This window comes from Ahaetulla prasina, chromosome 3, assembly GCF_028640845.1.
Source record: "Ahaetulla prasina isolate Xishuangbanna chromosome 3, ASM2864084v1, whole genome shotgun sequence".
Lineage (NCBI taxonomy): Eukaryota > Metazoa > Chordata > Lepidosauria > Squamata > Colubridae > Ahaetulla > Ahaetulla prasina.
In genome coordinates this window covers 174,474,709-174,488,723 of record NC_080541.1, presented here as the reverse complement: position 1 = coordinate 174,488,723, position 14,015 = coordinate 174,474,709, and the positions used below count along the sequence as shown (strand labels likewise).

Sequence of the window (14,015 nt, the reverse complement as noted above, 5' to 3'; positions counted from 1 at the left end):
TATCAGCAAGGGCTCAGAGAGCACCAAGGTCCCCATATACCAACATCTAATGCAACACAGAACAGTTCATTAATACAAAGGTAAAGGATTAAAGGAAAATTTACCCTTACCTTTTACTTTGCATATTATAAAAAAACACCTGTTGAATGAAATTATCTAATCATGCTTGGTAATATCTGGGGATAGGGAGAATATGTTGCTGCATGCTTTAGGTATGTTTGGCAGGCAGATGTGCAATATGAAGACTTAAATGGATGAAATCATAACATTTCAGTTGATCTAAAAATGAACTTTCGTCACAGATTTGATTTTTCCTTCATCAAAATGGATACTTCTTTTTTTAAAAAAATGTAAATCTTTCGACTTGTGGTGGAGGGGTTTAAGCATCTATATACACTTTTGATTTTAATCCAGCAAGATCAATCTATGTTGACTAATTTTCAATTGATGAGTTTTCAACAACAAATACTTTGATAGAACCAATATCTATCTATCTATCTATCTATCTATCTATCTATCTATCTATCTATCTATCTATCTATCTATCTTATGGTGAAGAAGGTCATTAGCTCTCTTGTCAATTTGCGCCCATTTTATTGGAGGCTATATGGCAGCATGCTTCAGAATACACTCAAATAGCTGTACCTGTGCTTTGAAACTGGCTGAAGATTTCAAGGTGGCAAGGGTGGCAGGTCTAATCCTAGGGGTTTTTATAGGGAAAAACAACAACCACAACTGGACCTCAAAAGGAAAAGATTTCTAGAAGAAAAGGAACTTCTTGGAGGTTAAAAGAAAATCGCAAGCCAAGAAATGGGAAGAAATGTACAATTATTATAGAAAAGGAGGATACATGACTCAAATCTGTAAGATCTGACTGACTAAGAATATCCCTGAACATATTAAACACTACTCTGATAAGGGAGCAAGAGGTTAAATAGCTGAAACAATGAATAATGCCTTATTAAAGTATGAGACAGGACTGTAACCTTTAAAAAAAAGAATGTTCACTATGTGAAATGAAATGATGCACCTAATCTTTTAGAAACTAAACATCAAACAGTGGTCACCACAGCCAAGTGTCATTAGAAGCATTTTTAGATACAGGCTGTTTCCAGTTTTATCAGGGATAGGTTTCTGTTAAAATTGTTTCTCCCAAGAGAAAGTGTAAAGATTTTGAATTCAAAGAGTCCTGACTTTATATGATAGTGAGTGTACCAGCAGAGGTTGGAGAAAGGATTTTCTTTGAGAGTGGGAATCCCAAATTGCTTTATGAACACAGTATCTTATTAAAGAATTTTAATGACCCCCAGATTGATTTCTCAGTTATTACCAAATGTGTCACTTGTTCAATGCACTTGAAGATCCACAGAAAACTGTAAGTGAGAAACCTTGGAAATGCAGAAGGTACAAAGAACAGAAGAGGGCAATTGGACCACCACAGAAGAAGTTTCAGTCTGACCCTTGGAGTCAAAGAAGAGATGGAGTGAGTCTCCCTGGTATCGCAATGTCTATGTATATAACTATGTCTGCCTATTTCATTCATTCATTCATTCATTCATTCATTCATTCATTCTTGTTTATATAAATTTTTTTTTAAATTTACATTTATATCCCGCCCTTCTCCGAAGACTCAGGGCGGCTTACAGTGTATAAGGCAATAGTCTCATTCTATTTGTATATTTACAAAGTCAACTTATTGCCCCCCCCAACAATCTAGGTCCTCATTTTACCTACCTTATAAAGGATGGAAGGCTGAGTCAACCTTGGGCCGGGCTTGAACCTGCAGTAATTGCAGGCTGCTGTGTTCTAATAACAGGCTTCTTACCAGCCTGAGCTATCACGGCCCTCAACTCGCAACTGCAACTCCCTATATAGTCTCTATACCATGTTTTGGTGCCTGGGCAGATTTGTGGATGTCAGCTGATAATTGTGATAGACAATTGTGATAGACAATTTCTGCAAACAATGCAGAAGTAGTGCAGTCTTGAGTACTACATAAAATCCCCAGTGATGGTTGTTGCCTTTCACTGAAAAGCTATGGACATAATGGGAAAAAGTCAAAGAGGGTTCAAGTTTATTGTTAGCCTGTGTAATTATGTTATTAGGTATCAGAATTAGTCCGTGCAGGCAGTGTGGTTGGCATTGTTTGCATTGTTCTTGCAGATTAGAATGTGGAAGGAACTGATTACCAATAATAAAAACTTTATTAGTCAAGTTATAAAACTCCTCTATGTTATTTATTTATTTTGGAAAATTTATATGGCTGCCTACTTGCTCATGGTGATTCTGAGCAGCTTACAGAAAAAATAGAGAAAAAAATAGAGTACAAGAAATCAGTACCATTATAAAGTACACTATCAGAATCAGCTTCAACGGACACAGGTGGCTTTTATTTTCATTTGCTTATTGAGAAGTACCAAAAGCATTCATAGGTGTTTTTCCCTTTTGAATTATTATACAAACGACATCAGAAAATTTCTCCAAATGGTCAAAGGCAGCTGAGAGAAAAATCCCAAACCTATTACAAATATTACAAAATATGTTTTGAAAATGCAGGAAACTTTGGACCAAATGAGAATAAGAAAGAAGAGGCAACAGAAAATGCTATTGGAGTAAAATACTAAATTATTTCCATCTTGGACATAAAAGTATTTCTTTTGCTTCTTTCTAGCACAACTGACAAGGTCTTCTCAGTGTAATATAGTGTACTGGGTCTAAATTATGAAATATTCATACATGGAAGATGGCCATCAAATTAAATCTGGCTTATTAAATATCTGGAAATTTCTGAGAATGGTGGTTGGTATAGGCAGTTTCATCCTTTAATTCTCAAGTAAAATGCTCTTCTCAACTCATAAATCAAAACCAACACAAGTGCAATGGATGTGTGAAAAAATGTTCAGAATTTGAAATCCATCTTTGCTCAAGCTTCAATACTAAACAGCCCAATTCTTCACAGCTCTTTATATTTTAATGAAGATGCACACACTGGAAGTGGGAAGATTTGAGCAGGTGCCACCCAGAGGCACAACCTAATGGCGATCAGTCAGAAGTTACTACATGAGAAATTACATACTCTATTATGAAGTCATAGCTATTTAAGTAGGTGGTAGAATAATTATTGGTAGAATAATGAAAGCCCTTTAGCCATGAGACTCTGAGATGGCTGCGGGCCATGCAATCAACAAATCCACAGCTCATGCATTGGTCTTTAGCACTTTAACCCCATTGGTTCAACACTACGCATGACCCAAGTAATGAAATATGATTTGTTCTGAATTAAAAGAGAAAGGTGCTGCCATTAATGATAAAAACTTTATTGAAAGTAGCTAAACCTCCCAATAGACCTGCAATCCATACTTCAAAAGAAACACATCTCAAAAAACCCTGTAACAAATCTAATGAAAAAATGCTCCAAGTTCCAAAGACAAGTTTAGCTGATACATTCTTCTCCGATATACTAATCTTCAGTAGCTCATACCACTAGGCCAGGGGTCTGCAAACTTGGCTCTTTTAAGACTTGTGGACTTCAACTCCCAGAGTTTCTCAGCCAGCAAAGCTGGCTGAGGAACTCTGGGAGTTGAAGCCCATAAGTCTTAAAAAGAGCCAAGTTTGCAGACCCCTGCACTAGGCTATTTGGGAACTAAGGAAAAGATGATGTGGTAGAGAAGAAGCACCAGCTTTCTCATCTGGATTTGAAAATAAGTTTTGATAGAATGAATCAGCTAGTCTTCTAGCTGTGCTTTATAAAAAGGATTATGAGGGAAGGGAAACATTGTAGAAAGACTTACAAGCAGCTCTGTCCTTGGATTAGAAGAGATAAGATTTTTGTTTCAAGGGCCAAATTAACTACTAGAAACACAGGAAAGCGGAGGAGAGCTGGAAGATACTGAGAAGCTTCATGTTGTGAGAGAATAATTAACAACTTTGCAAATTAATGGCTAACAGCCAAACAAACAGAGTTGCACATCTGTGAGCCTCCCTCAGAAGGCATATCTCTCTTGGAGGAGCTAGCATCTCTGCAAACTATGGACAACTGAGCATCAAACAGATTGGTTTGCTGAAAACCCCAGAGGCTTTAACTTCAAATGGAGCAAACTTGAACTTCTAAGAGTGAGGAAACTGACCTCTGTTTTTAATATGGACATTTTCTTTTGTTTAAAGCGATGATTTTAGATTAGCACTGAAGCTTCCGGAATGTGGTTGTGCCCTCTAGGGAGAAGGAAGGAGAAAAGATAAACCCAACTTCCTTCTTAAAGCTTAGCTGGCGCCATTGTTTACAGAGCTTACAGACTATTTGGGGAAACTCCTAATTCTACCTAACACTATGTGCACATATAGTATTTGCAGTTCTTAAAAAGCTTTTAATTGAAGAAATACAAACATGTAAGATGAAACAAGAAGCTTCTAAACTCTACATTTAAGCTATAGTAGTGTTTTTAATCAATAATCAATATGTTTTGGTACCTCTGAAGATTTTTCAAGAGCTGCAAAATACAGTAGCTATTTAAAATAAAATGTCAAAGTTAAAAATTATCTATGAAGGCTATAGAAAAAAAGTCAACAGCCTATATTATATCCCATCATTCTAAATGGCAGTAATTTTTTGACCAAAAGATTGAAAATTGCAGCTATTAATATGTAAAAAGATATTTAAACTTACTGTTAGTCCCTATTTTGTAAGTCTGGTGGTTCTCATTTATGATACTAATAATCACAACCAAAACATTATTTGAGACTCCGTTTATTAAATATTAATGAAGCAAGATAGTTGGGCAATTTATATCAGGTCCATACATTTATTCTATACTATTTAAAATATTTGTCTATCATTTCACTTACTATTTAAAAAAAACTGAAAACAATATTAGCAGAAAGTTCAATTACAATAAAAGACAATACTGAATTTAGACAAACATGTTATATGTATAGGAACCTTTGAGAAAAGATAGGTTGTACCTCTATTTAAATATATAATAGAATTAAAGGTAAGGTTATCACAAGTTTCTGGAAGCCATATTCACATTGTCTCTACTTTCACATACTAATTGTAGAGGAACACAACTGGGAAAAGGTTAGTTTGTTTATGTTAGATTTGCTACAGACATGGCTAATTTCTGTGGGATTAGAGAGCTAGTTTACAGATCCCTCTAGTCTAAACAAAGCTTTTTCTTAAATTCAGTTCCTGGTGACTTCACAGACATGCTCATACAGTTTTCCTGGCAAACAATATAGAAGTTATTTGGCATTGTTTTCTTCTTGAATTTTTTTTTTACTCTACATGTAAGTCTGCAGCTCAAATATATCCTGTGGTCTCCCATCCAAAGACTAATCAGGTAAGTGAATGCTAGTAGGACACAAATGTTATATTTACACTAAAAATGGGGTGGGGGTGTATGTGCTGGACTGCTGAGCGGGTTCCGGCTTCTGAAGAGAGTGGAGAATGGGAGTTAGGTAATTACTGTAAAACTATACTTGATTTTTACAATAATTGCCTCTGAGCAAATTGTATTCGTTGACAAAATTCTATTTCATATTGAAAGACCTCCAGAAGATAAAATGTGGTATGCCTAAAGTAATGCTCATTAAAAACAAGGGTTGAATACACCTGACCTAAAAACAATCACCATCACTTGGAGACTGAACATTTCCTCAAGAAGCTTCCCTCATACAGCAAAGATGGACAGCTTCTGTCACATTCCCTATCTTCTCTTTTAAGGGAAGTCATCAGCAGAGATCATAGAGAATGCAGGGTCCCTTTTGGTCACACCTGGACATGGGATGGAAATTACACTGGTTGCTCCTGTGTATGATTTATGATTGGATCTGGAGAGAAAAAGCCTAATCTCTTTGGTCTTCCTGGATTTCTGAGCAGCCTTCAATACCACTAGCTGGGATCAGAGGCATTGTTCTGTTCCTTCTTAAGTGAGGGGCTTCAGTCAGGAGCATGGTAGAAGAGAAGCCAAGCTCTTGGTTACTGCAATGTGGGGTGATCTAGAGTTCAGATCTCTCTCACATTGTTTAATAGTTACATGAACTTGCTAGAGAGGTCATCAGCTGGCATTGGGTGATATGTAATTAATAAGCACATATGTACATATGTATGTATTCCATTCCATCTTTAATTCTGGGCAGGTTTGACGCTCCCTAAGAGATGATCTGCAATAGAAATCCTCCTGAACTTCCAGCAAGCTCCTGCTTAAACCATGAGCAAGAAAGCCTTTGCTAGCTTCAGTTGGTATGTTAGTTGAGGTTGTTCTTGGAATGGGAAGCATAAGTAACAATATTTTACATCCCTGTCACCTTGTAATTGGGCTACTACAGTTCACTCTGTATGGGACTAGCTTTGAGGATCAGGGACTGTAGCTGGTAAAAAATGCAACTGCTTATAATTAGTAGAGGAGAGCTATTACCGCCACATTGCATTTTTAATATGGGAACTACACTGGCTTCAGTTTTGCTTCCAAGTACCATCTAATCTACGCACTACTCAAATTCTCATGTCTGTAATCTTTAATAAGGTGGTACAGTGCATCATACAGCTACAATTTTAGAATCAAGGTACCTCAAATGAGTTAATGTATAGAATGCATTTGAAATCTGGGACCATGACTTCCACAGAATTGAAATTTGACAAAGCTCAAATTGCTTCGGTGCTGCTGTGTTGTCGCCACCCAGAGATTCAGTAAATCAGTCCCACCCTAATTCTCTGGAGGCCAGGTGAACTGGGTCCTCCGTCCGCCTCTGGAGATCATGTCAGTCCCACATTAGCTCTCTGGAGATTGGGAAGGAATCTCCCACATCAGCTGCTTTAGGGCAGTCAGCTGCAGACAAGCTAGCAAGCAGTCAAAAGTGGCTTCCATTCCCATTGTTTTTTTTCTTCTTGTAATTCTGTTTCTCTATTTAGATAAGGAAATATCTCTGAAATGATAATCCAATGGGTCATGGATTGTCTAGTGACTTATATGGCTTTGGTTCTGAACTTTTACAGATCATGTAAAATCTGCTCATTTGACTTCAACAAGCAGATTTGAAATTATAATTCCCTGCCATTTGGGATAGAGGTGGGATAGGTTCCCCAAAATGCTACTCCTTTGAGATGGCCTTCAACATCTGGAACATTTTGCCTTTAAATTTTAACAGCTCCCTTCCTGTTAAAATTCAGGAAGTTAAAATACTGCTGTTTCATGTAGTTTTTATGGAATAAGCTTTATGCTATGTTTAAATTATAGGTGTGTTACCTGGTAAGTTTTTATAACAGATTTTATTACTTTTTTAATATTATAATTGATCTTCTCATTCAATAATTATGTTTGTATTCTACTGTATTTATTTCATTGTACTGTAGGAAGCTGTTTAGTGTCAGTACTTGAAATGGCATACTGCTTTTGTAAATAAGTAAATTATGTCATCAGCAATGCAGATTGCTGTTCTGAAGTTCTGCATTTTTTTAGTCCGCTGAAATGAGTGGAGCTTCTCTATCAGGACTAGATCCATTGGATTTGTTGTTCATCCTCAAAATCTTCAATTAAAATACACAACAGTTTTCACCTATTAGAAAAATCCTGGAAATAACTACTATTGGGCCTACATTTTTTCAGTCTTGCATTTTGCAAACAATTTATACAGAATGGTAGAAGAAACAACAATAAGGAACATTATAATAAACTTGTTTTTTTTTTAAAAAAAAAGATGAAGTTGTCTTAACTATATTAATTTAAATCCAATAAAGCCCTAGTCCGGCATTATCTGAAGTGGATGGCAATGATCAAGCAGAGAAATGGGGCCATTTCAAATTGTCTACCCCTAATATGGCTTTTTCTGGTTTTCATGATTGCATCATACATACAGGTATCAGAGGAACAATTATTCAACCAAGACATCAGGGGTGGAATTACTCAGTGTGTCCTTGTTCTCCACTCATGTGCTGCATTAATCTGTTTAAACTGTGCTTTAAAAAGTTTTAATTTTAAATGATTCAACATGCATGTTTTAAAGGATAATTTACAGACAAATATCCTATTCTCACAAATAGTCATTCTGAATACTTCGAATATTATTTTCTCTATTCTATGCATTTAGTTTTTATTTCTCTTTATCAGACTTATCCACCTAAAAAAACCTTTTAGGATCTGCATCTCATTTTCCATGAACTTGCTGGTATTAACTATTCAAACATTTAGTAAACACTCAACAAAGTCCTCTGAAATGCAGAATATAGTGTTTTTTTCTGAAGAAGTCTAATGTTAAGCTTTAGTAAAACTATTCTGTTATAAATCACAAACTTTTTTCTAAACAAATCAGTAAAACAGAGTACATGATTCTAGGGTCCAGTTATATACCTTATAATGAAACACCTTCTTGACAAAAGCTCCCCTCCCACCAAAGCATCTCATATTTGAAAAAAATAATACAGCTCTACATTCACAAATAAAAGTATTATTAAATTAAAGCTTAAATGAAGACTTGCATTCAACAGACAAATGCTTAAATCCAAATAACTGGATCATAATGAACTTTTTGGGGAAAAATAAATTTCTGAGAGCATATTATAGACATGTTCACAAAATGATTAATATGGGTGGGGAGTTTGTCTATTCATTAAATAGCTAACTGTAACACTGTTCATAATCAGCCACACAACATATATTTTACCAGAACAGAAAGAAATGAAGTTGCTCTCCACACTATTCCTCTATCCCCCAGAATGTTCTCTATCCATCCAACCTATCTTTGTCTTTTTTTCCTGAACAGGTGAGCAAACTTCCAAACAAAGCACTGAGCTGTACTATCTATCATTTTTACTAGTCCTCTGAATACCCACTCAGCTCAGAGAAATTATTCTAAACAAATATGATGCCACAGGCTGGAGCTTCACATTACAATGTGCCAGCTCCCCATTTTTAATTCAAGCAATCTAAAAAATTGAGAGCATAAGGAGTTGAAGGGCATTAAGAATACACCTATAGATACAGATATACCACGCTGCCTATCAGAACTGCAACAATCTTTCTAATCATTTGCTTGGTCTATTCTTAGCAGTATTACCTGCTCTCAGCTAAAAATATGAACTTATAACTAGTACTTTAATGCCACTCTCCATTACCAGCTGTTACATTCTGCTATCTAAACTTGTATTATCCCTTAAGACATCTTCAAGTTGAAGTGCACACTGCAAAATTATCCCATGCAGAATCTGCTTCATTTGCATTTTATTTCAAAGAAATACAACTTTTTTCTCTCTCTAGGTTATAAAAACTAGTAGCCCAGAAAGACTATGAATGTAACAGTCTGGTTTACAATGAATTTTAGCTTTGTTGGATTACTTAGATGCATTTGCAGATCTCAGTTATGCATTGTGATATATTAAAAATAATGTCTTAAAATATAAATTTCTAGAGTTTTGACAGTCTGAGCTATCCTAAACTGCTATAGTACCTAATTTTGTTGCCATGCTGAACCACAACTATCAAATTCCAAATATTAATAAAACAAAGATAATAGCCTGCAAAGTTCATGGCATGTAAGAAATCAGTGAAAAACTAAGTACATTTAGTTATCAGCAGAATTCTTACATACGATTACTTTTAAGAAAATTCTTCTTAATTCAATGGGACTCAAACACTGAGATTATAATACTATATTAATGAAAGAATCAGAGTGGGAGTTTTTCAGTGTATAAAAGACTATTCTAAAAAAACAAACCCAGAAAATTTATTATAAGAATCAGAGGCTTAAACTCACTGAAATATTGAAGCACTAATTTTATAAACTTTGGATACCTGAAAATTCTCTTATTAACATGCATTCAGCCAATTAAGTTTTCTTAGTAACCTACTGAATACTTTTCTCCAGAGAAATGAATGAAGGAGAAACAAGCATCATCACCATGGTTAAAGTCTATAGTATAATGCTATTACATCTGCTTCACAAGGATTTCTGTTATTACTTTTGCTTTACAATATAATGACCCCCCCTCTGCACCACCCGTGCAATACCAAGTAACGGCAAGAATGTTTTCTCTATTTAAATTTATTTCAATATTGTATTTTCCTAAACAAAAATGATATTTAAGAAAATGTATAGAGATATATTTTTCATATTGAGGATTTCACCAAAGTGGAAGCTTCAAGAACTGTGAAACTCTCACAATCATAATTCTAAACACATTACCAACCTCTGGCTCCTCTTGTATCTTATTCCTTCCTAGGCACAAAAGAAGCACTATGTGAGAGCAAAGTAAGTTCTCAAACAATGGAAATACTCAACATTAAATGTTATAATGCCTTTAACTGTTCTAAGATACTTAAACTGTGATGATATGCATGCTTACTTGGTCTTAAAAGCCCAATGAACTTAGTGGGACAGATTTTCAAATTAGATACCAGATATTATTATTTTTTGCCCAGAACACCCAATATAGAATTGAAAACTAAAAACAGAAAGTGTTAGAAAAAAGCAATATTAAATGTTTACAACTAAATATTTAGTTAGCTGGCACATCAACCAACTCTTTAAAAAAAGGCTGCAGGTTAGATTATAATGTAATCTAGGTAATAAATCCACTAAATCGAATTTTGAAGGATTTAGGAAAACCGGATGCCCTAGATTTTGGAATTTTAGAGCGTTTTCCACCTTTACAAAATATAGTCCTTTGAAAACGGTCACTACAATAGAAGAAGAGCAAAAGTTTACAGACTTCCATTCGAGCATAGGTCCCCCCCCTCACCTTCAGAAAGGAAAGCTAAAGCCTGCACCATTGGGGAAAAGAGAACAATGAACTTCTGCAGATGGCTGACACTGGGGCAAAAAAAAAAAAAAAAGCACCACGACTCTAAACCTGAACGCAAAGTAAAAACTGCTCTTTACCTGGAGGGTCCATTTCGATATAAAATATCAGCTCCGTGGAATACGGCATCATCACTTCTCTCCAGTCCGTATCATCGCGATCCATATCCCACACTGTATTGTACATTGTGACAAACAGGCAGGTGGGCGACGATCGCTCGGGAGCTCTCTTTGCCAGGACTCTTTACTTTTTTTAAAAAAAATATACAAGTCTGGCACAGGACGAAGTAAAAAGCCTAGCCCCCCGAAGCATGTACAAAAAAAGAGAGAGAAAGAGGGAAAAAAACCGGGAGGGGGTAGAGAAGAAACTTTCTTTAAGAATAGCTCGATGGCTTCCTCTTCAGGAAAACCACTCCCCTCTCAGGAAGCAAAAGAAATGTCCCCCTCTTTCAATTTCCCCCTTTGCTTCGAGGGAACGGAGCCGCTTATTTCAGCTTCTTCCGCAGATCCAAAATAAAAGATGGGGGGGTAGACACAGACACAAAAAGAGAGAATGTTTTAAGATGAGAGAGATCGAAATTTGGGGGAACGGAGCTGCTTGGAGGCAGTTAGCAGATGAGAGTGGGGCGTGGGGGGGGCTTGTTCTTAAAAAGCAAAGTTTTAAGACAGGTCTATAACAAAACCCTCTCGGTGCTCCCTAAAGCCAGCAAGGCAGCCCCGGCGGGCAGACACGCCTCGCTTCTCTACCCCTTCAGGGGCAAAGCTCGCCGTCACCGCCGCCGGTTCAGCGACGCTTCTGTCCCCCTCGAAGCCCCAGCGCTCGGCGGCGCTCACTGCTGCAAGCAGCGGCTCCTGACCGGCTTCTCGCTCCAAGCCAGCCCAGGCTCAGCTCGCGCGCGCACTTTGCTGCTCGGCTGTTCCCAACCCCGGCCAGTTTCATTTTAAAGAGGCACCCAGGGCCCCAACCGTCGCTAACCGCCTCTATGCCGGGGATAAGCTCCGCCTCCGAGGTGGGCAAAGAGAGGGCCAAGCGAGAGCGAAGCCACGCCCCCTCGGTTTAACTCGCTCGTGCTCGGGCTGGAGATTGAGCCGAAGGGCTTCCTTTTCTTCTTCTTTTTTTTTTTGATGCTTCTGGCGAAGTACCTTGGCCGTGCCATGAAACAAAAGCTGCTAGAAAGCGGGGAGAGTCGGCTTCCAGTTTTACCTCTAATTGTTTTTGAGATTTCATATATATGTGTGTATATATATAGTGCAAGTGGCAGTGGTGCGAGGAAGCTATGCCTCCAGCTGGAGCAGATGCCCCTCCATCACCGGTTTGCGCCATGTGAATGTATACCCCCCCCCGCCCGCTCAGCTGTAAAGCCGCCAGAATATTCAGAGATAGGAGACCCTTCTTCCCGCTCCCCCCCATTTTTTTCTCAGACGGCACACAAAAGATGCAAATCCCCCCCCTCCCCAAAGGGTCCACTTGATTCCTGTCATGATTTGACAACGCGTAGCAAAGTAAATGGTAGGTTTTATCTTTCACCACGTATTTCCTGCATTTTCGGTTGGTTATATAGACAATATTTGGGGGTTGTGTGCCTGCTGCTGGGGCTGGGACTGTTTGCAGATGATGATGCTGTTCTGTTGCATGGGTGACTCTACAGCTCTTTAATATACACAAAGAACAGGGAGAACCTGGAATGTGCATAATATTTCAGTATGGAATTCTGTGTGTATTCTCGATACTATATGATAGTATGTGTGTATATATATAGTGTTGAGGGATACTACCCTCAACAGTCTATCATTTGAATGACTGATGTAAAATATGGAAACTCTAGACATGTGTACTTTATGAATAGCTTTGAATGATGCACATATGATAGTTCAGAATGTGAAAAGTGTCCACTGGGTATCAAGCTAATAACTAAGCACTTTAATATTCTTAAGTACTTAGTTTAAGAATGATTATCAAAACTGAAGCTAGGATTCAGTGTATTTTATTCAAGTCTTGTGTAACAATCCACACAGGTATACCAGTAAATCTCAATGCATAAATAGAGGGAAGATGGTTTTTCAAAGAGAAAAGTACACTGTCAATTGGGTTTTCATGACTAGTGATGGTAGTAGTTGAAGTTGAAAAGGCTTTGAACAGTTGGTATTTCTTTTACCTCTAACAAACTTCAAGTTTAAATGTATGTCTTGTGTAGAGCAAGGGTTGGTCAAGTGAAAATATTGTCAGTCTTTAATTATTTTATACCTTTATGATACATGCTTATAAATACATGGACCCTCACCAGTGTCTCAGTGTATTTCAGAATTATGATTAAAGTTAATGTGTAACTGACAGTTGGATGATTTACAGAAATTTTGGGACTATACAACTGCTCAGAGAGATATTCTTATTTTAAATAAATCTTATTCTCATCAGTTGGGTTACTCTAAAGATGTAGGATTGGTCTCATTATGATAGTGCTGTCTGCTTGGATTGTTGTCAAATTCAAGTAGTGTGATTAATTGGCAGAGTATGTTAATGATTTTCAAAAATATAAAAAGTTTATGTTCACCTTATACTAGTTAAAATACTTTCCAGCATAGAATCTGAATATATATATTTATATATATATAAAGTTGAATATATATATTTATATATATATAAAGTTGATCTCCCCATTCAGATATTGAGGTTTGTTAAATTTCAGTGCTGTGTCCCTTAAAATTCAAAATCTAATCATCATGATTTGATCATAAGACAATATTTGGAAGAATGGCTATATAGTACTGAAGGATAGTGTACTAATAACACTTACTTTCATCCATTATGTTTGTGATGTATTCTGTATATGTAGAATCAGAATGCTCCCCTTCACCCATAACTACAATTCTCTTGGAGCACATTATGAATTATTGACATGGTCACTCACTGTAATATTTGTGATCCATAGCGAAGCCTTGCAGGATTATTTGTGGTAATAAGGTTATCATATGGAAGAATTATCTGCCCTATTACATCTGGTACATGTATATTTATTTTGCTTCATGTTTATACAGAATATATATGATGGAAGTGTTGGCCTATCATGCCATTATTTACAACTGGAGTAAAGTCAATGACACCTGCAGTCTTTCTAATTAGGTTTCTAATTAGTAACAGATTTAACATATCATCTAGCTAATATCCTCACTTCACTAAGGTTATACCAAAGTCTCTTGATGAGAATCTGCTTTAGTTTAACAATGAC

General features: G+C 36.8%; 1 protein-coding gene across 1 annotated transcript in view; it reads right to left on the bottom strand.

Moving 5' to 3' along the window:
- The window catches only part of PIK3R3 (phosphoinositide-3-kinase regulatory subunit 3), a 43,706-nt gene extending 31,934 nt beyond the window's left edge, over positions 1-11,772 (bottom strand). The window contains exon 1 of the mRNA XM_058178925.1: positions 10,870-11,772. Coding sequence (XP_058034908.1) covers positions 10,870-10,975 — 106 coding nt within the window. The 5' untranslated portion in view covers positions 10,976-11,772. The remainder of the gene's footprint in view (positions 1-10,869) is intronic.
- Positions 11,773-14,015: the final 2,243 nt, after the last annotated feature.